Raw genomic sequence first — 26593 nt, forward strand, 5'->3', positions numbered from 1 at the left:
TTAAATCTGCACCAAATCTACAAGAAAAAAAATAAGCAACGTGTGCATGAGACCTCAGGATTCTCATTCACCTTGCTGGCATCAGGAAGCCCGTCAGGTTTTGTGACAAATCTGCAACATGTGCACAGGCCCCAAATATGATTCTCCTCGTTCTCTAACATAAATCAGTCCTGGCGACTGCACTTTATTTCCTTTTTCCATTTGGAACCATAAAACACATATGGACCTTTGTGTGTTTGTGAGAATGACAACCCCAAAAATGTCAATCTAATGTATGAGCCTTTATCCAGACACCTTCTACCTTCTGGAAGAAAGCTTTAGCTTAGGTAGGGACATTCATTATACAGATAACCACGCAGTAATGAGATTAGGACGCTGTCTGATCCCATGTTTTCTGATTTGTGCCGGCAGGAGTTTGACCAGGCCGCAACAAGACAAGTGCAGAAGATTTTTAAGCAGATTGATGAGCTGCTGTATGAACAGAAGGCCAGTACACTCGTGGAAGGTTTACAAGAAGAGTGCCGTCAATGGACGTCGTCCTTCCCACATCTGCGGTATTACACTCACTGCGAGATGATTGTCATGTAGTATTTCATGTGTGATGAGAAATACAGTCAAACCCCTGCATACATGGTCAGCGATATCTGTGGATAATAGAAATGGTCTGCTAATCCTGACTATTTTTTAGGCAGTGTAACCTTACACCAAGGCCAGGGTGAGACGGTCGTATTTGCCGGTCTGTATACAAACCATGATGCCCGGACTGACCACTTTTCTTCTCACCTGAGCTAACAGACTCATATATGTTAATGGAGCTGTAAATTTGGATCAGGAGACCCACGGTCCGTCTGTCCGGTCCAATCCTTATATGAAGCATGAGATACCACCGTCTGAACCTGGCCTAAAAAACACAGCCTTCAAGTGCATCAAATTCATCACATTGGCTCATAGTAGATGATAAAGTTGGGACGTCTTTTTATTTTGCACCATCTACAGATTAGCATATTTGGTGCCTCTAGTTTGCATCAAGATTTTGGTGCACATTATTGCATTGTAAGAAACAATCTTTGTAAAGTAAAGGTCACAATGTGCCTAAATCACCTAATACATTTGGTGCCTGGCAGGTTAGCTAAGTTTCGGCAGTAGGATCCACTCATCATGTGGTGACCAAATAATATGCTGTTATTTCACAAATCAGTGGGGAGTGCTGCTCCATTTTCAATTTCGTCAATTTTCAAGTTGAATAAAATGATGCCTTGATATCTGCGATCCGATGTCTTATTCCAGAGAAATCCACATTTTTAATATGTAAATGAGCTGTTAAGATCTATGGACCTGACACAGATCTCCCCAAGACTCTTCCTTCAGCTCTTATCATAAATGAAAAGGGGAATTAACAGTGTGAGACATGTAATGACTGACAGTCTGTTCTCTTAATCTACATGTCTCACACTGGATACACTCTCTTTCACTTAAACTCTGGAGGAAGATTCTCAGGGAGATCATTTTTTTTCAACTTTCTAAAACCTACATTCCCATATAGGAGGGTTGATCCTACTGACAGATTACCTTTAAGAAATCTTCACTTATGACAAGGTAGATTAGGTGGATTACTATTTCTTTATCGTTCCTTTGGGAGACCCAGACCATGGGTGTTTAGCTTCTACCTCCGGAGGACACACAAAGTACTACACTTAAAAGTGTAGCTCCTCCCCCTGAGCTTATACACCCCCTGGTGAGCAGACCCAGCCAGTTTATCGCTTTGTGTTCAGGAGGCATACATCCACACATGCATTCTCATATGATTTTTTTTTCCTTTTTGAACGAGATGAAGAGTACGGGTCCACGTCTGGACCCCCGGCATGTCCCTTCTCACCCCACTGTGTCGGCGGTGTTGTAAGGTTGATTCCTAGGCTGGAGCCTTACATGCCGTGCTCCTTCACCATCCCTCCTGGGCTCTGGCTTTAAGTGGGAGCCAGCACGGTCTCCATGCTTGGCAGGAGACCGGTCTCCATCCGCAGCCCTTCAGGACCCTGCTAGACAGGAGCACTCATCCCCAGGGACTTGGCCCTGCGTCTCAGCAGCTAAGTACCTGAGACGTTTAGATTTCGGGGTCCCTGTACTTTATTGTTGGGGGAGAGTGTGCTTATTGTGTTTACTGACATTTCCGGCGGGTTCTCTAGCTGTCGCCTGAGAACCGCGCCGATGGTGCCTGCGCGTCGGCCGCGCCGCTCAGATTTAGGCCCCGGCTTCGCCGGAGGCCTAGTTTCTGTTTCACTGCCCTCGCATGTCACTCATGCAAAGGGACAGGCTCGGCTCCTCCTGGCGGCCGTTCTGTACAGGGGAGGGACACTCCCCACTGCAGTGTGCGTCCCCTCCCCTGTAGGTCTCTATGGCCCTCCAGATCCCGCTCCTCAAGCAAGTCCCGCCCCCTCTCTTCGCTCTGGCGGCCATTTTCTCAGCGTTCTCTCTGCGATCAGTCATTGCAGCGCTGGTCTGCAGCATCTCTGCTGAGGTGCTGTGCTTGGGGGTCCGGGCTTCGGGATCTGGAGGGCACACAACACCGCTCCAGCTGTCTGGTAAGCCACAACCGGTCTCCGGTTGTGGACCTCTGTATATACTCTCTGGGGTTCATTCTCTGGCAGAGCCCCCACTCCAGCAGCATGTCTCACACGAGGAGCAAGGCCCCAAAGCTTTATGCTGTATGCGCTGCCTGTAAGCTCCTGCTGCCTGAACCGAGCACCTTCCCACATTGTGATGCCTGCTCTAACTTGGCGGTGCCACAGCCTGGAGTCTCACCCCCAGTGGTTTCTCAGGCTGCTCCTGCTCCTGTAGCTGAACCCCCGGCTTGGGTAGAATCCTTTTCTAGGTCTATCTCCCAGTCTTTTGCTGAGTCCATGGGACTTCTGTCCAGGACGTTGATGAATATGCATCAGCCCCCTTGACAGGGTGCCTCTGCTGCTAGGGGTCCCTCAGGACCGGAGCTCACAGAGGATTCATCATCAGGGCCCAGACCCCGTCCTCCTAAGAAGAGACGCAGGGTTCCCTCTCCCTCCTCCTCCCGTGGCTCTGATTCCAGAGCTGACTTGCTGGATGAGGAGGATGCCTTTACAGGGGGCTCGGAGGCTAACTCCATGTGCCCCATTGATCTGTCCGAAAGTCACTCAGATCTTAGTGGCTTGATTGCTTCTATTAATTCTGTACTGGATCTCAATCCGCCAGTATCAGAGGAGCAACCCTCTCTGGCAGAAAAGCACCAGTTTACCTTGCCTAAGAGAGCAAAGAGTGTGTTCTTTAACCACTCCAGTTTTCAGGCCGCTGTGACCAAGCCCAGGGCCTGTCCTGACAAGCGCTTCCCAAAGCGTGGTTCTGATGGCCGTTTTCCCTTTCCACCTGAGGTGGTCAAGGAGTGGGCTCAGTCCCCAAAGGTAGACCCTCCGGTGTCTAGGCTCGCAGCCCGGACCGTTGTGTCGGTGGCTGATGGCACTTCCCTTAAGGATTCCACTGACCGCCAGATTGACCTTCTGGCCAAATCCGTGTATGAATCGCCAGGGGCCGCATTTTCTCCGACTTTTGCAGCAGTGTGGGCTCTCAAGGCCATCTCTGCTTCTCTAGAGGAGATGCATTCCCTCACCAGGGAATCTATGCCCGAAATGGATGCCTTAACTTCCCAAGCTTCGGCCTTTTCATCCTATGCCATGTCTGCCATGCTGGAGGCTTCTCACCGCACTGCGGTGGCTTCGGCTAATTCCCTCGCTATCCGCAGAATCTTGTGGCTTCGAGAGTGGAAGGCAGATGCTTCTTCAAAGAAGTACCTTGCTGGGCTCCCTTTTGCTGGGTCCCGGCTGTTCGGAGAACAGCTGGATGAAATTATTAAGGAAGCTACTGGCGGGAAGAGTACTTCCATGCCTCAAACTAAAGCCAGGAAACCTGTCCAGGGTAGGAATCAGTCGAGGTTTCGCTCCTTTCGTTCCTCAACTGGTCGTCCTCTAAGCCCTCGGCCTCGTCCGCTAACTCAGCCAAGGACCAGAAATCCAACTGGCACACAAAAGCGCGTCCACAGAAGACCGCAGGAGCTGCTGCCACTAAGGCAGCCTCCTCGTGACTATCTGCCCGCTCCAGCAACGTCCTTAGTCGGTGGCAGGCTCTCCCACTCTGGCGACGCTTGGTTTCAACACGTCTCCGATCAGTGGGTGAGAGATATCATCTCCCACGGCTACAGGATAGAATTCTCTTCCAGTCCGCCAAACAGATTTTTTCTCTCAACTCCCCCCTGCTCCAAGGCTGCCGCCTTCTCACAGGCCGTGGCAGCCTTACAGGCCAATGGAGTAATTGTACCGGTTCCCGCCTGGGAACGGTTCAGAGGTTTCTACTCAAATCTCTTCCTTGTTCCCAAAAAGGACGGTACCTTCCGGCCCATCCTGGATCTGAAGCTTCTCAACAAGCATGTTCAGGTGCGGCGCTTTCGCATGGAGTCTCTGCGATCAGTCATTGCCTCTATGTCCCAAGGGGATTTCCTGGCATCCATCGACATCAGAGATGCCTATCTGCATGTGCCAATTGCAGTGTCACACCAGCGTTGGCTACGTTTTGCAGTAGGAGAAGATCACTTCCAATTCGTGGCTCTCCCCTTCGGGTTGGCCACGGCCCCTCGGGTATTCACCAAGGTCATGGCAGCAGTGATTGCAGTTCTGCACCTCCAGGGGTTGGCAGTGATTCCTTACCTGGACGATCTTCTAGTCAAGGCTTCATCCAGCGCAGACTGTCAGCGGAGTGTCTCGCTCACTCTCTCCACTCCAGCTCAATTCGGGTGGCTGGTCAATCTGCCCAAATCCACTCTGACTCCGACCCAGAGTCTCACGTACCTAGGGATGCAGTTCGAGACCTTGACGGCACTTGTGAAGTTGCCCTTAGTCAAACAGCAGTCCCTCCAGCTAGCGGTGCGCTCTCTGCTGAGGCCCCGCCGTTATACCCTCAGGCGTCTGATGCAGGTGCTGGGTCAAATGGTGGCGTCCCTGGAGGCTGTTCCCTTTGCCCAGTTCCATCTGCGCCCCCTGCAGCTGGACATTCTCCGCTGTTGGGACAAGCGGCCTTCCTCCTTACACAGGTTAGTGGCTCTGTCGCCACAAACCAGGAGCTCTCTTCAGTGGTGGCTTCGGCCCTTCTCCCTGTCCCAGGGGCACTCCTTCCTGGCCCCGTCCTGGGTGATTCTCACCACAGATGCCAGTCTATCCGGCTGGGGAGCGGTATATCTCCACCACAGAGCGCAGGGCACTTGGACTCCGTCCGAGTCAGCCCTTTCAATCAATGTGCTGGAAACCAGAGCCGTGTTTCTGGCTCTCCTGGCATTTCACCACCTGCTGGCGGGCAGGCACATTCGAGTCCAGTCAGACAAAGCGACAGCGGTTGCCTACATCAATCACCAAGGCGGGACATGCAGCCGCCTGGCGATGTTGGAAGTACAACGCATCCTTCAATGGGCAGAGGACTCCAAGTCCACCATATCCGCAGTCCACATCCCAGGCGTGGAAAACTGGGAGGCAGATTATCTCAGCCGTCAAACCGTGGACGGTGGCGAGTGGTCCCTGCACCCGGCAGTGTTTCAGTCAATCTGTCGCAAATGGGGCACTCCGGACGTGGACCTAATGGCATCCCGTCACAACAACAAGGTTCCCGTTTACGTGGCTCGCTCCCACGACCCTCAGGCATTCGCCGCAGACGCACTGGTTCAAGACTGGTCCCAGTTTCGTCTGTCCTACGTGTTTCCCCCTCTAGCTCTCTTGCTCAGAGTTCTGCGCAAGATCAGAACGGAGGGCTGTCGAGTCATCCTCATTGCACCGGACTGGCCCAGGCGAGCTTGGTATCCAGACCTGCTCCATCTGTCCGTAGAGATGCCGTGGCATCTCCTGGACCGTCCAGACCTACTCTCACAAGGTCCGTTTTTCCGCCTGAATTCTGCGGCTCTCAAATTGACGGCGTGGCTCTTGAGTCCTGGATCTTGACGGCTTCTGGTATCCCTCCTGAAGTCATCTCCACTATGACTCGGGCCCGTAAGTCTTCCTCCGCTAAGATCTATCACAGGACTTGGAAAATTTTCCTGTCCTGGTGTCGCTCTACTGACCATCCTCCTTGGCCATTCTCCTTGCCGACACTTCTGTCTTTTTTACAGTCCGGTCTGCAGCTAGGACTGTCCCTCAACTCTCTCAAGGGACAAGTCTCAGCTCTATCAGTGCTGTTCCAGCGGCGTCTCGCCCGGCTGGCTCAGATCCGCACCTTCATGCAAGGTGCGTCTCACATCATTCCGCCTTATCGGCGGCCCTTGGATCCCTGGGACCTTAACTTGGTCCTCATGGTATTGCAGAAACCCCCTTTCGAGCCCCTTAGGGAGGTTTCTTTGTATCGTCTTTCTCAAAAGGTGGCCTTTCTAGTTGCCATAACTTCTCTCAGGAGAGTCTCTGATTTGGCTGCGCTCTCCTCGGAGTCACCTTTTTTGGTTTTTCACCAAGACAAGGTAGTTCTCCGTCCGACCTCGGACTTTCTTCTTAAGGTGGTCTCTCCCTTCCACCTTAACCAGGATATTTCCTTGCCTTCCTTCTGTCCGGCCCCTGTTCATCGCTTTGAGAGAGCGCTGCATACTCTAGATCTGGTGCGTGCTCTCCGGATCTATGTGTCTCGCACCGCTGCGCTTAGGCGGTGCACCTCTCTTTTTGTGCTAACCACAGGGCGGCGCAAGGGTCTCTCTGCTTCTAAGCCGACCTTGGCCCGTTAGATTAGATCGACCATTTCGGACGCCTACCAGAGTACTCAGGTGCCTCCCCCGCCGGGGATCAAAGCACACTCGACCAGAGCTGTCGGTGCCTCTTGGGCTTTTAGGCACCAGGCTACGGCTCAACAAGTCTGTCAGGCTGCCACTTGGACTAGCCTGCATACCTTTTCGAAGCACTACCAAGTGCATGCTCATGCTTCGGCAGATGCGAGCTTGGGCAGACGCATCCTTCAGGCGGCTGTCGCCCACTTGTGAAGTTAGGCTCCGCCTACTTCTTAGTTTTTTCTGTTTATTCCCACCCAGGGACAGCTTTGGAACGTCCCATGGTCTGGGTCTCCCAAAGGAACGATAAAGAAAAAGAGAATTTTGTTACTTACCGTAAATTCTTTTTCTTATAGTTCCGTATTGGGAGACCCAGCTCCCTCCCTGTTGCCTGTTGGCAATTTTCTTGTTCCGTGTGTTATCACCGGCTGTTGTCGTGGACAGAGTCTCCGGTTGTTCCGGTTCTTACTCGGTTCTACTTGTGGGTGGCTATTCTCCTTCAGCTTTTGCACTAAACTGGCTATGACTGGCTACCAGTGGGTGTATAAGCTCAGAGGGAGGAGCTACACTTTTAAGTGTAGTACTTTGTGTGTCTTCTGGAGGCAGAAGCTAAACACCCATTTTCTGGGTCTCCCAATACGGAACTATAAGAAAAAGAATTTACGGTAAGTAACAAAATTCTCTTTTTGGCCATTAATAGAAGGCGCATGCAAAGTTTACTGTGTTCGTTCTTATAACTGACCTCAATGTAATGCAGCTAGCTCCTAAATTTCCCCAGTGGTGGCTGTAGGCAGCATGAATATTATCTGTTAATGCCATGGCTATGAAGGGGATTTGGAGCTGTTTATCATAAAGAGAGATGTCTGACTGCAATTAATTAATTCCATGGATCATTAAAGGCCTATTTACACAAACATGAGCTGGTATTCAAGGGCAGGCATTCACTGTGACCCGTTTACAGCATAGGGTGTACTGGCACTTCCCATATTGGGTGGGTGGCACCGACATCTTGGTGCTTGTAAGAAGCATATGCTGTATATAAAATTAATAAAAATATTTAAAAAACAAATTTAAATAAAAATTGAAGTGAACAAAAAAGCACACTTGATTTTACCGTGTCCATAAAGTTTGATGTATGAAGTTCTACAAGTAAGTAACTCTAATGGAAAACACAATGAAGTGAAATCATTCGAATGTCAGAATATCTGGTTGCCGGATCTCCTTTAAAAAATGCAATCAAATCTTCAGAAGTACCCCAAAAGGGTATCAATAAAAACGTCTAATCCTACACAAAAACAAGCTCCATCGATGTGACCTTGTTTTTGCTCTCCCATTTGAGAACAGCATGATATAGAGGCAGAGATCCCGATTCAAATGATGTCACTTGATAAAATCACTGTTTGTTCTGCAGCAGATCTACTGCTACTCTGAAGGATGAGCTCAGTATAACTCCGCCCACAGCACTGATTGGCAGCTTTCTGTGTACACTGTGCATAGGCTGAAAGCTGGCAATCCGTGTTGGGGATATACAGAACTCATGAATATGGAGCACTAAATGGCAGGCGTTTTAATGGTTCGCCAGTGATAATGTCCAGGTGTTAAAACAGTGACTTTATCTAAACTACAGCAAGCAGCCCAGTAAGTGACACACCGCTGGAATCAGGATCTCTGTCTTTATATTGTGCTTTTAACAGATTAGGTTGCAGAAACCTGGTGACAGATTCCCTTTAAGGAATTTAAATTGATTGAATAACTTACTGTGGTATGAAGATATGTGGTTATTATCTATTGCTTTAATATGTTTATCTGGGTACATTTCAGAATACAAGGCAAACAGGTAGTGCCCCCTGCAGATGATGGATACAGCTGGTACTGCAGTCATGCAGAAACTGCTGCTACAGTACCCTTCAGTGCTACCCATGCAAAAGAGTCCAGCGAGTAAGTATAAACTACACACAAAAAGTAATATATGATAAAATATATCATGAATACATGGAAATATGGTGACTTTCATTGTTCCAATGACTACTTCTCGGCAGAATGTGAGAATCCATATTAATGCATGTGAATGAAAGAAATCACAGAGTACCTTGAAGTAAAATCCTTGAGATTCTCACTTTTAACTGTTTCAGCAGACAGTTAGAGGGGTTATCGACTGCTCGGACAACCCCTTTCAATCATCATATTTCCCCCCTGTAAGATAGTAGCAGCTGTACTCCTCTCCGGTGCAGCTGCCATTGCAGCAATGTCAACTTCTGCTCTCCTGGGGCTCGTGTGACAATATTATGTCACAAGAGCCCTGCAGCCGATCAGCAGCCGCTTCCCTCTCACTTCCTTGAGAAGAAACTGACATGAGAAGTGAGAGCTGCTGCTGCTCTCTGACTTCCTCCACATGTCAGTTACGTCCAAAGGAAGTGAGAGTGAAGCGGCTGCTGATCAGCTGCAGGGCTCCTGTGATAGAATAATGTCACACGAACCCCAGGAGAGTGGGAGCCGACTTTGCTAAATCGGCGAGTATACAATTTCTACAATTCTTTTACATGGGGGAAATATAGTGATTGAAAAGGGTTTGTTTGAGTAGTGACCAACTCCTTTACATTTTTTGTGACATTTCGAATTGCCATTTTCTCTGACGCCTCATTGGGGGACGCAGGACCATGGGTGTTATGCTGCCTATCCATAGGAGGACACTAAGTAGATGCAAAAGCATAGCTTCTCCTCTGCAGTATACACCCCCTGGCCGGGCCAGGCAAGCTCAGTTTTAGCTTAGTGTCTGTAGGAGGCACTTCCTTTCAAGGTTTGTTATTTTTTGAGGGCGACGGTTTCCTTTTGGGACCGATCTCCCACTACCATCAACGGGCGGGAACGTGAAGCATTGCCTACACGTACCCCCTCCCGCGACGCTGGATCCTGGGCTGGACGACGGGTTCCACAGACACCGATTTTCCAAAGCCCAGGGTAGAGGTCTGTGCCCTATAGCCCAATTCCTCAGCCCCTCTCTGCAGGCTCTGAGATGAAGATGGCACTGATTCCTCGGCCCCTCTCCGCAGGCTCTGAGATGAAGATGGCACTGATTCCTCAGCCCCTCTCTGCAGGCTCTGAGTTGAATATGACACCGACACAGCAAGCTGGCTCTGCTATTTTCACTGCCTGGACGGAAGCAGTGTTTTAAGGTGAGATCCCCCCTGACTGGTTTCCCAGACAAAGGGAGAAAGGACGCTGCAGAAGGCTCCTAGGCCATTTACAGTATTTATGTGCAAGGAGCAAGGATCCTGCACACACAGTGTTAACTTTCTCTAGCTTGCTGGCTGGAGGAGGGGGAAGTTCTGCTGTTTGCAGAAAGTCTTGCAGATAACTTCCGGTGGCAGGGGGGAGGGCCCAGGGCTCAGGGACTCACACTGTGTATTATCTGCTCTGTTTATTTGCTCCAGCAAAAGCCGGCTGATAACCACTGGTGACAAGCTATGTGCTGACTGTAGAGAGAGGGAGGATAACTACTATCAGAAGCTTCCTTCCCGCCGTTTTTTACTACCCACAGAGGGGGGGGGCACACTGACTCATCTTCCCGCTCTTTTAGCGCTAAGCCCTGCCCCCCGCGGCCGCGATAAGCTCCGCCCTCCCCACGGAAGCGTGCGAGATCTTCATAGAGCTTAATCCTTCCTGAGGACAGAGCCACCGGCTGATTCTGGTGAGGTGCTTGCTATCAATTGTAGCTCTGCTGAGCATTGCGCCCCCTCCTGGCATACTCCTATTAGGAACATGCAGAATTCAAAAGGCACTAAGAGGGCTAAGGCTCACATAGTCTATTATTCAGCCTGCACTGCCTGCCACGCTGAGCTACCACCTAAACACACCTCTTCTCTCTGTGAGTCCTGTGCCCCTATAGCCCCTCAAGACCCCCCTGCCACCACCGCCGCAACCGGCAGCCCAGAGCCTAGGGCCCCCAGCCCACCGGAATGGGCACAGTTTCTGTCCCAATCCATGGAAAAACTGTCACAGAACCTGGTTCTGGCTATGCAATGTCGTCCTTCACACCCTTTGTTTTGCTAATATTTTTAACACTAAGGTTCAGATACGGCTTTAAAGAAGGCAAATAAGTAATTTTATTATAAAGGTTAATATGAAATACAAACTTAAAGGAAAAGTATGATATTGCGTACACTTTTGTATATTGAACATACAAAGGTTAAGTACAGTTAAATATACTTACATCACCAAGGAGCTTTGGACATCATCTGTCTGGAAGTCAGAGAAGTATGACATAGACAGAGACTCCTGGACATCACTGACCGGACGTCTCACGGTGCAGGAAACACGAGCTTCTGTCTGTGCTATACTTCAGCTGATCTTAAAAAGGCTTGAACAATATTACAAGCCTTAAAGTTAATGTGTTGTAGTCTTATTGATCCATGCCCTTTGATGGCCAGTCACTGGGCATAGATGAACCAGAGATACACCACACATCAGACAATGGGGTAATAAACCCACAGCATTCAAGTCTCCCAAGAATACACATCAGGTATTTGAGCTAGGTAAATGGATATATTGTTTGTCTGTATATTCAAGACAAACACACAGAAATCCTTAAGTATATACAAGATTTTGTAACCATGTACACTTTGTCTGTCTGATTAATCAATGTTATAGTATAACATAATTTATAAACTCAAAAATAGCCATTTTTATATTTGCAATACATTCCACCCTTGGCTATTTTGAGCCATACATTATTTATACAATGTCCCATGCCCTAACGGCATAGTTTTAGCGGATGATACAACAACACAAAGCAATGCATGCACAATAGCAAAAATTACTCCTAATATATATAATGCATATATCCAAAAATCAGGTAACTAAGAAAATACACATTCCCACCATCTACCATTATCTTGTGTAATGTAATTAATCTAGTATAAATCCATCTCTACTTGTGATAAATATAGCCACCAAACAAGAGAATTGTCCTATTGCTTTAGCTGCATATGCTGCTACAGTGAGTGTTCCTACAATTATTATAGATAATCCTTGTATCTATGATTTCGTTAACAATTTTACATTTTTTGTATATAATGAAACAGTCATTATATTGTTAATCTCATATTATTTCCTGCCCTCATACGTTTGCATTTTTTTTATTTGTATGAGAGTCACAAATAATAGCAATCTGTTTATGCCCTGTCTTATTCTGTATTTTTAATTGTTGACATCTGCCTATTTTGCTTTAACAAGTCCTCTGATAGATCAGCTCATGTAACCCTTTGAGTCCTTAGGGCAATCATCTCTTCTGTTAGAGAATGTTCCCCAGTGCAGTTCATATAGGCACAATACAGATTGGAGATGAAGTTTTGGGTCACATCTTCTTCTTCTAGGTCTTCATTTATGTAAAGGGGTCAGTAGCGCCTCGATACAAGTTTCTCATATATTGTCATCACTGGTAGTCTTTATTATACAAAAATGGCTCGTATTCATCACCTGAGCCAGGTAAACCCATAGATTCTGTTTGGTTTTCAATAAGGCCACATTTTCCATGGTTGGTCTCTGTTTTCGGTCTGAAGGTTGCTTGGCTTCTGACGGAAGTAGATCCATGCCCATGGTGGCGCCAATGATACAACATTTCCAGAGTTTGATCTAAAGGGACAAAAATACACATATTACTCATCTGTCAGTTGGGATGAATTCCCACTTTTCTTGTTTCATAACTGTCAGCACATTGTCTGCTCCTCGAGCAATGACTTCAGCAGGTTCTGGAATACCTTTGTCACTCAATTGTTTCACCCAAATTTTTGCACAATCATTGATAGGATGTGAAGATCCAAATCATTTATCTTCTCTGCAGAACTGAAGGAGCCCTCCCTCTGACTATCTACATTTTAGAAATAGACAGTACCATCAACTGATTAACATGTCACTGTCTCCACTATTCATTAGAATTACCTTAATTAATAATCCTGATCTATCCCTTCTCTTATTAACTGAGTTCAGTTGAAGGCCAAATCTGACCTTTGGACTATGAGACCATCATACTGAGAGGGCATTTACAAGCCTACTGTGGTCCTGATTGAACATACACATAAAACAAACAACAACCATTAGGTAAATACAATACCCATTCTTCACAATGGGATGATTACTTGTTTCATTGTTTTAGCCTGATTGCTCTAATAACATGTAAAACTCTGGTCTCCAGTCTAAAAAGAAAGCACAAACATGATTAGCATACAAGCTCAAATAATGCACAAAACACAATTTTATCCAGTCCATTATCCATATGCTAAAAGATTCACATCTAACTTGACAGCCTAAAAAGTTCACTATTTACCCAACCATATTGGTATATTGTGCTGTATTAATTATCAGCATGGGTATGTAAATATGAGACCAACCAAACAATAGCAAAAATAATTGCCCTTCCAATAGACTGAACACAGGGATTCTCCTGGTTTCCAGTCTCTCTGTTAACATTTGGATGGCTCTGTATTGTTTATGAGCAGGAATGGCTTTTGTAATACTTATCTCTTTACATATCTCTGTACATTCTGTATTGGTGGCAATCTCCTCTGTGGTCTCAATATTACCCTTATCTTTTTCAATCTCCTCTGTGGTCTCAATATTACCCTTATAAATTTCAATCTCCTCTGTGGTCTCAATATTACCCTTATCTTTTTCAATCTCCTCTGTGGTCTCAATATTACCCTTATCAATTTCCCCCCATCTATCTTCCATTTCAGATGGAGACATCTTGGTGGAAGATGATGATGACCTCTTCTGCTGGGCTTTGATTTCCTGCACCAAACATTTGACTTCAGTGTAAAGATCCAACACCCCCGGTGCTGTAGGCTTTGCTGGTGACGATGAGAAAGTGGGCCCTCTTTCTCCCCGTGTCCTGCTTCGCCTGCGCTGTGGAGATTCAGAATCTTTTGCTGCAACCTTTTTATTATGGGAAACCCCTGACTTTTTATTGAGTCCTCTCCTTTGATACAATTTTCTCTTTTGATACAATTTCCACATCTCGTCAGTACTAATCCCGTCTATTTTATCCCAGGGAACACCATCCTTTATCAGGGCCATAAACATATCTCTCCTGGTAACACGGGATCTACCATTTGTACTACTTTTGACATTGTTACACTGTTCTTCAAAATTAAGCTGACCTCTCTGTTTGGGACCCCATTCTCCCAGACCCCCTAACTGTCGGATCGCCTCCAATGTATTGGAGATGGGTTTCCCAGTGTGATTTACCATTAATGCTATCATTACATGTTTATAAGCTGGAGGGGCATTTCTAATGATACAATTTCTAATAGATACACTTACAACAACTTGCATGTAATCGTCATATGTACTTGCTGAAATAGCATTTTTCATAGCCTCCTCCTTCAATCTCCGAGCACAATCTTTCAATGTAAACCATGGTTTTTCATTAGGCGGCCAGTCCGCCTCAGATGGGTATTTATGCTGCAATGCCATAGCCACAACATCCAACACACTACACACCACATGTGGTCGCTGAACTATCAAGGAACAAAATGCCTCCTTCACTACAGGCTCATGGCTGAGTTGAACAAACTTTGGGCCATCCACAGCATCCAGATGCACTCCATGAGCCCCCGTCTCCCATAATCTGACTATCCAAGCTATCAAAGGTTCATTTGACCTTTGTGAAAAACGATCAAGAAGCTGACTGCAATCCTCTACCATATTCCTGTTCTGTTTACCTGTAGCTGTTTCTACAACTTGTCTATGGTATATAGGATGAACTCTTATTGGGTTAAGATGAGGATCACTTTCCTTCTCCCCACTGACATGTTCATCCTTCTGGTCTGGGTCGGTGACGTTTTCAGAATCAGATGAGTTCTGTACCTCACCATTCCCCTCATCTGAGTTCCCCTCTGTCCCTGCTCTGGCTATGGCCAAAGCTACTTCCTTTCTATTCTCCTTCCCTCTCTTCTTTCTGTATTTATACTGCTCTATACATACAGCAGACTTGTCTGCATCATGCTCATATCCATCACATTTGTCCACTGACAACTTATTCTGACACTGTGCTGTAACCAGTGCAGTCTGGACCTCACACAACTGTCTCTCTAATTCCTGAACTTTTGTTACCATACGTATCTTTTCCTGATGCTGTTTTCTATATGCAGACAACAGGATCCATCCACGCCTACCAACAGCGCCCAATTCTTTACCTTTCTCCACTTTCACTTTCTGCAAGCATTCAACCACATCAACAGGTTCAGCATTTTTCAAACATTTGTCCCATGGTTCACTCAAACCAACACTATGCGACCACTTGGTTGCCAAAATATCATAGGGACTCTGTTCCCAACCTGGAATCTCAATGCATTCACTCACAACCACTTTTTTCTTAAAAAGAGGCATATTTTACGCAATATCACACTAACAAAAATACTCAAAGCCTTCTGCGTATATCCTGCCGACTACGCCAAATGTTTTGCTAATATTTTTAACACTAAGGTTCAGATACGGCTTTAAAGAAGGCAAATAAGTAATTTTATTATAAAGGTTAATATGAAATACAAACTTAAAGGAAAAGTATGATATTGCGTACACTTTTGTATATTGAACATACAAAGGTTAAGTACAGTTAAATATACTTACATCACCAAGGAGCTTTGGACATCATCTGTCTGGAAGTCAGAGAAGTATGACATAGACAGAGACTCCTGGACATCACTGACCGGACGTCTCACGGTGCAGGAAACACGAGCTTCTGTCTGTGCTATACTTCAGCTGATCTTAAAAAGGCTTGAACAATATTACAAGCCTTAAAGTTAATGTGTTGTAGTCTTATTGATCCATGCCCTTTGATGGCCAGTCACTGGGCATAGATGAACCAGAGATACACCACACATCAGACAATGGGGTAATAAACCCACAGCATTCAAGTCTCCCAAGAATACACATCAGGTATTTGAGCTAGGTAAATGGATATATTGTTTGTCTGTATATTCAAGACAAACACACAGAAATCCTTAAGTATATACAAGATTTTGTAACCATGTACACTTTGTCTGTCTGATTAATCAATGTTATAGTATAACATAATTTATAAACTCAAAAATAGCCATTTTTATATTTGCAATACACCCTTCTGGGTCCCTGGACGGAACGCAGCCTGAGGATACCCCTATGGAGGATCCTTCTGAGGTAATCCGGGCACATGCTTCACCGGTTGCAGGGATCAGGAAAAGGGCACACGGCCGGGTGTCTCCAGCGGGCTCTCCCTCGGGAGCACACAGGGCAAGCTCTCCCACACGCTCCACAGCTTCTGAAGAGCTGGAGGAGGGAGACTGCTGTTTGTACCAGGAGGATTCCTGGGTTTCATCACCCCCAGATGATCAAACTGCAATAGACTCCATTATAGCAGCAATCAACCAAACTCTGCATGTGGAAGATCCCCCATCCACTATCACTGACCATGCGGTCTACTTTAAGAGGGCAAGGAAACCCCAAAAGGTTTTCGCTGATCACCCAGAGTTTCAGGATATCCTCACAAAGCAAAGGGAGAAGCCGGACAGACGCTTCGGTAACCGAAAACTCATGGAGTCTCGGTACCCTTTTGCCTCACCTGCCCCTAAGGGTTGGGCCGATCCGCCCTCGGTCGACCCCCCGGTCTCCCGCCTTACCACAAAGACACTCCTGTCTTTACCCGATGGTTCTTCCATTAAGGACCCGACAGACAGACAGGTGGAGCACCTCGCCCGCTCTGCTTTTGAGGCTGCGGGTTCTTCCCTCTCGCCCTCCTTTGCCTCTGTGTGGGTCGCAAAGGCGATCTCGGTCTGGGCAGAATCCCTTAACACTTCGCTTGAGGAATGCCAGTTCCCTCAGACCTTCACAGAGGTAACAGCTCAAATTGCCGCTGCGGCGGAGTACCTCATCCAGGCCTCCATGGACGCTGCTACCTGCGCAGCGTTTGCCGCCTCAAATACCATAGCCATCCGTAGAGCTCTCTGGCTCCGACAATGGCGAGCGGACTCTGCCTCCAATAAGTCTCTCACGGGCCTTCCTTTTTTTCCATACCGATTGTTTGTTTGGCGAACGTCTGGACAAGCTCATTTCTGACGCCACGGGAGGAAAGAGTACCTCCCTCCCCCAGCTGAAGTCCAGGACGTCCTTCACCAGACTTCCACAGTCCTCGTTCCGCTCCTTTCGGAACTCATTTGGTTGGTCGACATCCCGTGCTGTCCCCACCACCAGCCACGAACTACGCAGGGACCGACCTTCTCAGCCCTCCCCGAAACCCACTTCGTCATGGCAGCCTAGACCGAAACAGTCCAGGACTAGGGAGACTCTGCCACGACGTTTTCCCCCCTCATGACTCCTTCGGCGCCCTGGAAGACACACTCATTGTAGGAGGTCGACTGCGGCTCTTTCAACACATCTGGGCTGCTGCCTCAGACGACAAATGGGTGCGAGACCTTGTGTCTTCCGGTTACCACATAGAATTTCGGACCTGAGTCGGTTCTTTCTCTCAAACCCCCCAAAGACTCGAAAACGACGCAAAGCTTTTTTCTCAGCAATCCACTCGCTCCAAACAGCAGGAGTGATAATACCTGTCCCAGACGACGAGAAGTTCAGGGGTTTTTATTCCAACCTCTTTGTGGTCCCCAAAAAGGATGGATCAGTTCGACCCATCCTGGACCTCAAACACCTAAACAAACATGTGCACGTACGGAGATTCAGAATGGAGTCCCTAAGGTCCATTATTGCATCCATGGTCGAAGGGGAATTCCTCGCCTCCATAGACATCAAGGACGCGTACCTGCACATACCCATCGCCCCAGATCACTAAAAGTTCCTACGCTTCGCAATTCAGGACTCACACTTTCAATTCGTAGCTCTACCCTTCGGCCTTGCCACCGCACCAAGGGTCTTCACCAAAGTCATGGCGGCCGCCATGAGTGTCCTTCACGCCAGGGGAGTAGTCGTTCTCCCTTACTTGGACGACCTCCTCATCAAGGCCCCCTCCTTCCGCGACTGCTCAACCAGCGTACAAATCACTGTGGACACCCTATCCCGCTTAGGGTGGCTAGTGAATCTGGACAAATCATCCCCGATCCCATCACGATCCATCACCTTCCTGGGCACGTCCCTGGACACCCGTCGGGGCTTGATCCTTCTCCCTCAGGACAAGGCGTTCGCTCTTCAACAAGCGGTACGCTGCCTTCTACGTCCTCCGTCTCGCTCCATTCGATTCAGCATGAAAGTGCTCGGCAGGATGGTGGCGGCTTTGGAAGCAGTACCCTTTGCTCAACTGCACCTCCGCCCACTGCAGCTAGCCCTTCTAGCGGCCTGGGACAAGAGCCCCTTCTCCCTGGATAGACATCTTCACCTGACGCCTTCAGTCAGGTACGCACTCCGCTGGTGGCTTCGGTCCTCATCCCTATCGAAGGGGAGATCTTTTCTCCCAGTGAACTGGCTGGTCCTGACCACGGACGCCAGCCTCTTAGGCTGGGGAGCAGTGTACCTGCACCACACTGCTCAAGGACGTTGGACGCCCCAGGAGTCTTTCCTCCCCATCAACATCCTGGAACTCCGCGCGATCTTCCTCGCGCTCAGAGTGTTCAGCCTTCTGCTAGCGGGTCGTCAGATTCGAGTCCAATCGGACAATGCGACAGCTGTAGCCTATATCAATCGGCAGGGGGGCACCCGCAGCAAAGCGGCTTATCTCGAGGCACACAAGATCCTCAGCTGGGCCGAATCGACGGGATCAGTGATATCAGCGGTACACATACCGGGGGTAGAGAACTGGGCAGCAGACTTTCTGAGTCGCCAAGGCCTGGCTGCCGGAGAATGGTTCCTCCACCCAGATGTGTTTCTACACATCTGCACTCGCTGGGGCACACCAGACGTGGACCTAATGGCCTCAAGGTTGAATGCAAAGGTACCCGCGTTCATAGCCAGGTCACGCGACCCGCAGTCCATCGGCGCGGATGCTCTAGTCTGCTCCTGGCACCACTTCCGCCTGCCTTACATATTTCCACCTCTACCCCTGCTGCCACGGGTAATCAGGAAGATCAAGGCAGAGGGAGTCCCGGTGATACTGATAGCACCGGACTGGCCCAGGCGCGCCTTGTACGCCGAATTAGTACAAATGCTCACAGACGCACCGTGGCGCCTTCCAGACATCCCAGACTTGCTGACCCAAGGGCCCATTTCCCATCAGAACTCCAGAGCCCTGAAGTTGACGGCATGGCCATTGAGACCTGGATATTAATAAGAGCGGGATTCTCCCCCGCGGTTATTGCCACCATGATCAGCGCCCGAAAACCTGCTTCAGCCCGCATTTACCACCGTACGTGGAAAATCTTCCTTTCATGGTGCAGGGAAACTAACGTCCAGCCTATGCCTCTGGCCATCCCCAGAATTCTCGATTTTCTACAGTTTGGCTTGCAAGCGTGGTTGGCTCTCAGTTCCCTTAAAGGGCAGGTCTCAGTGCTCTCAATCTTCTACCAATGCCGCCTGGCTCAAAAACCGCAAGTCAAGACCTTCCTCTAGGGCGTTTCCCATCTAGTTCCCCCGTACAAACGGCCGCTGTAACCATGGGACCTCAACCTCGTTCTGAACGGTCTCCAGAGGTCTCCCTTTGAACCTCTCAAGGAATCCTCCCTTGCTCTTCTGTCCTGGAAGGTAACATTCTTAGTGGCAATTACGTCCATCAGACGGGTTTCGGAGCTGGCAGCACTCTCTTGCCGCGAGCCTTTTCTGATCTTTCACCAGAACAAGGTAGTTCTGCGCCCTCTCCTGGATTTCCTTCCAAAGGTTCTTACCCTGTTTCATTTGAACGAGGACATTGTCCTGCCTTCCTTTTGTCCACACCCAGTTCATAGGGTGGAAAGGTCTCTGCATTCGTTAGACCTCGTCAGAGCCCTCAGATATTACATATCCAGGACAGCCCCCTTTAGGAAAACGGACTCTTTGTTCGTCATTCCTGAGGGGCCTAAGAAGGGACAGGCAGCTTCAAAGGCGACGCTGGCTCGCTGGATTCGCTCTGCGATCCAGGAAGTCTACCGCTTGCAACTCAAGCCCATTCCTAGTGGACTGCGGGCTCATTCCACGCGAGCAGTTGGCGCTTCGTGGGCCATTCGGCATCAGGCTTTAGTGGAACAGGTGTGTAAGGCTGCGACCTGGTCTAGCCTACATACATTTTCAAAGCATTACAGAGTCCATACCCAGGCTTCAGCTGAGGCAAATCTGGGTAGGAAAATTCTGCAAACGGCAGTAGAGCACCTCTCTCAGGCGCTCCAGGCTGTCTGGGACTGGTTCCTAGTCCTTGGGTTGTGTTGTCTCCTTTTATGTTTCCCACCCATGGACTGCTTTAGGACGTCCCATGGTCCTGTGTCCCCCAATGAGGCGTCAGAGAAAAACGGATTTTTGTGTACTCACCATAAAATCGTTTTCTCTTAGCCATCATTTGGGGACACAGCACCCACCCTGTTGCCCTGTTGGGCCTTGGTTCTCTCAGTACCTTATTTGGTTATGACTCTTTTTTTTCTCATGTTCCTCTGTTGAGAAGTATTTACTGTTTTTTTTCTCCTACTGCTTGTGTACTAAAACTGAGCTTGCCTGGCCCGGCCAGGGGGTGTATACTGCAGAGGAGGAGCTATGCTTTTGCATCTACTTAGTGTCCTCCTATGGATAGGCAGCATAACACCCATGGTCCTGTGTCCCCCAATGATGGCTAAGAGAAAACGATTTTACGGTAAGTACACAAAAATCCGTTTTTTACAAAAAAAAAAAAGTGTTCCTATATTACTTATTGTACGCTTTTGGTATCCAGTTTACCAGTGGGAAGCGAACCCTCTCAGAGTAAAATAAACCATACCATTGAAATTCACCTCCGCTGCTCCAGCACTGCCATTCTAATGGATAGTGATAGTGCCACAGACACCAGGGACATGAGCACTGATTGTCTTGTAGCCACAAGTTCGTCATGTCCTACCTATCTGGAGAATATCGATGCAGTAGCCCTGGAGCAGGGGGAGTATTACAGGAATTAGGAGGGCATTTTTTATGATCATGATCATGATTGTGGCATGTTTACATGAGTCAAATGAACACTCATTTACCGACTTGTCTAAATAAAGGGATATGAGTGACTGAAAGAATGCTGGACAACAAGTTTCCAATAAAATGGCTGAATATGCCACTTTCACAGTAACGTTTGCTTTAACAGAATCACTTGTATTCCAGCTGCTCCTGCATGTCTGTATTCATGATACATTGTATATTCCAGGTTGGGTATTTTTGGCGTCAGGTTTCCTATCTCCACCCCTAGTGACAGTAGTGGCCCGGTATCTTTTTCTCTCAATACTGACGAGGAGGATGATGACGACGATGTGGGGGTAATCATGTCAGACGGTACAATGGAGGAATATTTGGCTTTTGACAGTCGAGATAAGTGAGTATTTATAAGTGAGCTACGATGGGTGAAGAAGAAGGGCATTTGGCATTAGTATTATCTTCATATGTAAGTGCAAGAATGGGAAATGATGGGTTAAAATAAATATTTGAAAATCAGATAGAATTATTGTATCGGGAAAATTCTACAACTTTCTGATTTACTTTGTATTTCGGTTACTTTAACTTTAAATATTTGGTTGTTCACATCCACTCAAATTTCAGATTTGTCGCTAATTCACAGAAAAAGAAACCGCGACTATTAGGATTTGTTGCAGATTTTTACTTTTCCATTTAACTTAATGGGGGAAAATCTGCAACAGACTCCAGATAATACAACACATTGATATGCTGTAGATTTACAATCCGCACCGCTTGTAAAGTTGCATGCGGATATTTGTCCTCAGAGTGTGAACAAGCACTAAATATGTCAACCAAAGAAAGTCCGCAAAAGAAGCTTTGCACGTTTTGAAGGTTATTATTTTTGTCCCTTAGGGATGATGAATTCTTTGAATGGAACAGAGTGATGTCCCTGGACAGCTTGAAGATGGGCTACCCCCCGATTTCCCCACAGTACTGCAAGAAAGAGGCAGTCCTGGCTTGCGTGTTTGATGACGTGTGGAAGGAAGCAGTGGCGTGTCTGGAGGAACTTGTTTGCCGACATTGGGAAGAATCTGTCACTGGTAAGAAAAGCAAAATAAAATCAGGTCTGGCTCTAAATCACTTGCAGCATTTCTATTAAAGTGTGTATTAAAGTACATCCTATTATTTATTTTTCATTGCTTATATAGCACCAACATATTCAGTAGCACTGTACAGTTATTGTTACCTTGTTCTCAAATCCATGCAAATATGGGAAGAATATAAAAACTCCATGATGATGTTGGCTTGGATAAAAAACTCAGGACTAGAGATGAGCAAACCCCTGGAACTTCGGCTCAGCGGGTGCAGCCGAACCATACCTCCAAATGGGTAGAACACTCGTGGTCGCAGTGATCGTGACCGGGCCTGGGGGTGCAGGGGGCCCACTGGCCCTAGCCCCTGCTTCAGCTGTATGTGCGTCCAAGGGCACACATCCAGCTGAAATGAATAGCGGTGCAGAAACCCGTCTGGTCCCTCTACTTTGATACACGCTGCTGGACAAACAGAAGTCGACAGGTTTCATTGGCGTTCGCATGAATGAAACAGCGCATGACAATGTCATGTGTTGCCATAGCACGGACGCCGATGAAGGCTGCCTGCCACTGCGTTCTGGCTATAGAGGAGGACGACTCGTGACATGGGAGTCGGGAGGTGGTCAGTACAGTATATACCAGGAAGGGAACAGTATATACCAGGAGGGGACTAGGATAGGAACATGGATACCAGGAAGGGGAACAATATAGACCATAAGGAACCCAGAGGAGGAACATGTATACCTGGAATGGGACAGTATATATCGGGGTGGGGGGTAGAAGTATATAGCAGGAGGCGCATAAGAGAGAAACATATATACCAGGAGGGGAACAGGATACACCAGAACTGGGACAGTATATACCAGGAGGGGAACATATATATACCAGGAGGAGGACGGTATATACATCAGGAGGTGCCCAGGAGAGGAACTTGTATACCAGGATGGGGGACATTGCTACATAATGGGGGGAGGGCAATTGGTATGTCTTTATAGGATCTAGAACATTAAATGTATACATATATCAGACCAAAATGCAAGGTTGGGGGGGCCCAGGTCCAAATTTTGTGCCAGGGCCTTTTGAACTCTAGATACGCCACTGCTTGCACGGGTTTGAGCTTGGACTGAACCCCAATGGAATTCACTAATTGGCAGTTCAGGTCTCCGCCCACATGCAGTCAGACATAAGTAAAACGAACACCTCCGGGCGGGGATTTCCCTTTTTTTTGGGGGGGGGGGGGGTGTTGCACACTACATCTGATCATGCTGTTGTTAAAACACAGCAAACGGCTCACTTGGGGGTTGAGCACCGGGTGTACCCAAGCACAGTGATGCTCGCACAAGTGGACAGCATATGTAAAGCAGCCAAACTCCAACTCTGTTTGTTTTTTTTTTTTTATTTGAAGTCTGTGTTTCAGCTCGAAAACCAAGCATCTGGCTCACTCATCTCTATTTGGACCCCAAAACTCCAAAGGGATGAGCATGTGATTTTTAAAGCTGCTTAGATATTGAGCCTGAAAAGTGAAGACCGGCGTTATTCACGCTCATCTTGATGAGGGGAACCCTTGAGCCTGATGCTCCTGAATTAGGAGCGCCGGACAAATGGTGTACATCTCTGTCTATGCTGCGCCATGAATACTACTCCAGCCCCTGCTGGATTACGAGTTGTGGTTTAGTAACGCTCCCGCTCATCATGAATTTACCCCCGTTCTGCCTCAGGTCTGTCCACTTTGTTGGATCTGGGCAAAAATGGGGTGAGAATGCCATAGGTCACATAAATTTACCGCAGCCTCGAGTTGCACCAAAATTATGTGACTTTTCACAGTTTTCTACACCCAAATACATGCATAAAAGCTTTGCTGTATTGGACCCATCAAGTTGGCACTGAAGGCTGGGAGCATGGAATTAATACATCGGCGATGCCCAGGTATGAGAGGGTGGGGGAAGAGCAGGGAAGTCTTTCATACAGGTGGGTGCTTGCATGTCTGACGTTTTAGTTTTACATTATGTATTCTCATTTATTTCTATATTTCTTTATCGTTCCTATGGGAGACCCAGACATTGGGTGTATAGCTTCTGCCTCCGGAGGACACACAAAGTACTACACTAAAAAGTGTAGCTCCTCCCTCTGAGCCTATACACCCCCTGGAGAACCAAATCTAGCCAGTTCATTGCTTTGTGTTCAGGAGGCATACATCCACACATGCATTCTCATCTGATTTTTCATTTTTGGAAAGAGTTTGAAGAAAAGCGGGTCCAAGTCTGGACCCCCGGCATGTCCCTTCTCACCCCACTGTGTCGGCGGTGCTGTTAAGGTTGATTCCAAGGCTGGAGCCTTACATGCCGCGCTCCTTCACCATCCCTCGGGCTCTGGCTTGAAGTGGGAGCCAGCACGGTTCTCCATGCTTTGCAGGAGACCGGTCTCCATCCGCAGCCCTTCAGGATCCTGCTGGAAGGAGCACTCATCCCCAGGGACTTGGAACCCTGCGTCTCAGCAAGCTAAGTACCTGAGACGTTTATATTCTGGGGGTCCCTATACTTTATTATGGTGGGAGAGTGTGCTGAGTGAGTTTTCTGACATTTCCGGACGGTTCTCTGGCTGTCGCCTGAGAACCGCGCCGATGGTGCCTGCGCGCCGGCCGCACCGCTCAAATTTAGGCCCCGGCTTCGCCGGAGGCCTACTTTCGGTTTCACTGCCCTCGCATGTCATTCATGCAGAGGGACAGTGCGGCTCCGCCCAGCGGCTGGTTTGCACAGGGGAGAGACACTCCTCACTGAGTACATGTTTCCTCCCCTGTAAGTCTATTTGGCCCTCCAGTTCACGCTCTCAGAGTTGGTCCCGCCCCCTCTCCTCGCTCCGGCGCCATTTTATCAGCGTTTTCTCTGCGATCATCACTGGCTGCAGCATCCCTGCTGAGGTGCTTGGGGGTCCGGGCTTCGGGATCTGGAGGGCACACAACACCGCTCCAGCGGTCTGGTAAGCCACAACCTCTGGTTGTGGGCCTCTGTATATACTCTCTGGGGGTCACTCTGGCAGAGCCCCCTCTTCAGCAGCATGTCTCACACGAGGAGCAAGGCTCCAAAGCTGTATTCAGTATGCACTGCATGTAAGCTCATACTGCCTGAACCGAGCACCTATCCACATTGTGATGCCTGCTCTAACCTGACAATGCCTCAGCCTGGAATCGCACCCCCAGTGGTCTCTCAGGCTGCTCCGGCTCCTGTTGCTGAACCCCCGGCTTGGGTAGAATCCTTATCTAGGTCTATCTCCCAGTCTTTTGCCGACTCCATGGGACAGCTGTCCCGGACTTTGCTGAACATGCATCAGCCCCCTTCACATGGTGCCTCTGCTGCTAGGGCTTTCTCAGCGTAGCTCACAGAGGATTCTTCATCTGGTCCCGGGCCCTGTCCTCCTAAGAGGAGACGTAGGGCTCCCTCCCCTTCCTCGTCCCGCGGCTCTGTTTCAGAGGCTGACTCGCAGGACGAGGAGGATGCCTTTACAGGGGGCTCGGAGGCTACCTCCATGTGCCCCATTGATCTGTCCGAAAGTGACTCAGATGTTAGTGACTTGATTGCGTCCATTAATTCTGTACTGGACCTCAATCCGCCAGTATCAGAGGAGCAACCCTCTCTGGCAGAAAAGCACCAGTTTACCTTGCCTAAGAGGACAAAGAGTGTGTTCTTTAACCACTCCAGTTTTCAGGCCGCTGTGACCAAGCCTAGGGCCTGTCCTGACTAACGCTTCCCAAAGCGTGGCTCTGATGACCGTTTTCCCTTTCCACCTGAGGTGGTCAAGGAGTGGGCTCATTCACCAAAGGTAGACCCCCCGGTGTCTAGACTCTCAGCCCGGACCGTGGTATCAGTGGCTGATGGCACCTCTCTTAAGGATTCCACTGACCGCCAGGTTGACCTTCTGGCCAAATCTGTATATGAGGCGGCAGGGGCCTTGTTCTCCCCATCTTTTGCAGCAGTGTGGGCTCTCAAAGCCATCTCTGCTTCTTTGGTGGAGATGCATTCCCTCACCAAGGAATCTATGCCCGAAATGGTTGCCTTAACTTCCCAAGCTTCCGCTTTTCTTTGTCGCTCCATTGGGAGACCCAGACAATTGGGTGTATAGCTATGCCTCCGGAGGCCACACAAAGTATTACACTAAAAGTGTAAAGCCCCTCCCCTTCTGCCTATACACCCCCCGTGCTCACGGGCTCCTAAGTTTTTATGCTTTGTGCGAAGGAGGCAGACATCCACGCATAGCTCCACAGCTTGGTCAGCAGCAGCTGCTGACTAGGTCGGATGGAAGAAAAGAGGGCCCATAACAGGGCCCCCAGCATGCTCCCTTCTCACCCCACTTTGTCGGCGGTGTTGTTAAGGTTGAGGTGCCCATTGCGGGTACACAGGCAGGAGCCACATGCTGCTTTCCTTCCCCATCCCTTAATGGGCTCTGGGTGAAGTGGGATCCGGATCGGTCTCCAGGCACTGGGACCGTGCTCCCTCCGCAGCCCCTGGGAATCTGCAGGATAGGAGCTGGGTATCGTCAGGGACAAGGCCCTGCTACTATGAGGTACTCTGTGTCCCCGTGGGGACCGCGCATGGAGCGCTGGTCCCATACACATTACAGCACTGCTGGGTGTGTTAGTGCGCCGGGCATGGAGCGCTTGTGCCAGACACTTTCCAGCTCTGCTGGGTGT

General features: G+C 48.5%; 1 protein-coding gene across 4 annotated transcripts in view; it reads left to right on the plus strand.

Annotated features, from left to right (window-relative positions):
• FAM149B1 (family with sequence similarity 149 member B1) overlaps nt 1-26593 on the plus strand; it is a 102594-nt gene that overhangs the window by 5646 nt on the left and 70355 nt on the right. For all 4 annotated transcript variants that reach the window (XR_012754230.1, XM_075348949.1, XM_075348948.1 and 1 more), the window contains exons 5-8: nt 412-554; nt 8630-8746; nt 21072-21236; nt 21731-21918. Coding sequence is in view for 3 of the 4 variants with exons in the window: in XM_075348949.1 (XP_075205064.1) it covers nt 412-554; nt 8630-8746; nt 21072-21236; nt 21731-21918 (613 nt within the window). In the remaining variant the exon portion in view is untranslated. The remainder of the gene's footprint in view (nt 1-411; nt 555-8629; nt 8747-21071; nt 21237-21730; nt 21919-26593) is intronic.

Source organism: Anomaloglossus baeobatrachus, chromosome 5 (genome assembly GCF_048569485.1).
Source record: "Anomaloglossus baeobatrachus isolate aAnoBae1 chromosome 5, aAnoBae1.hap1, whole genome shotgun sequence".
Taxonomy (NCBI): Eukaryota; Metazoa; Chordata; class Amphibia; order Anura; family Aromobatidae; genus Anomaloglossus; species Anomaloglossus baeobatrachus.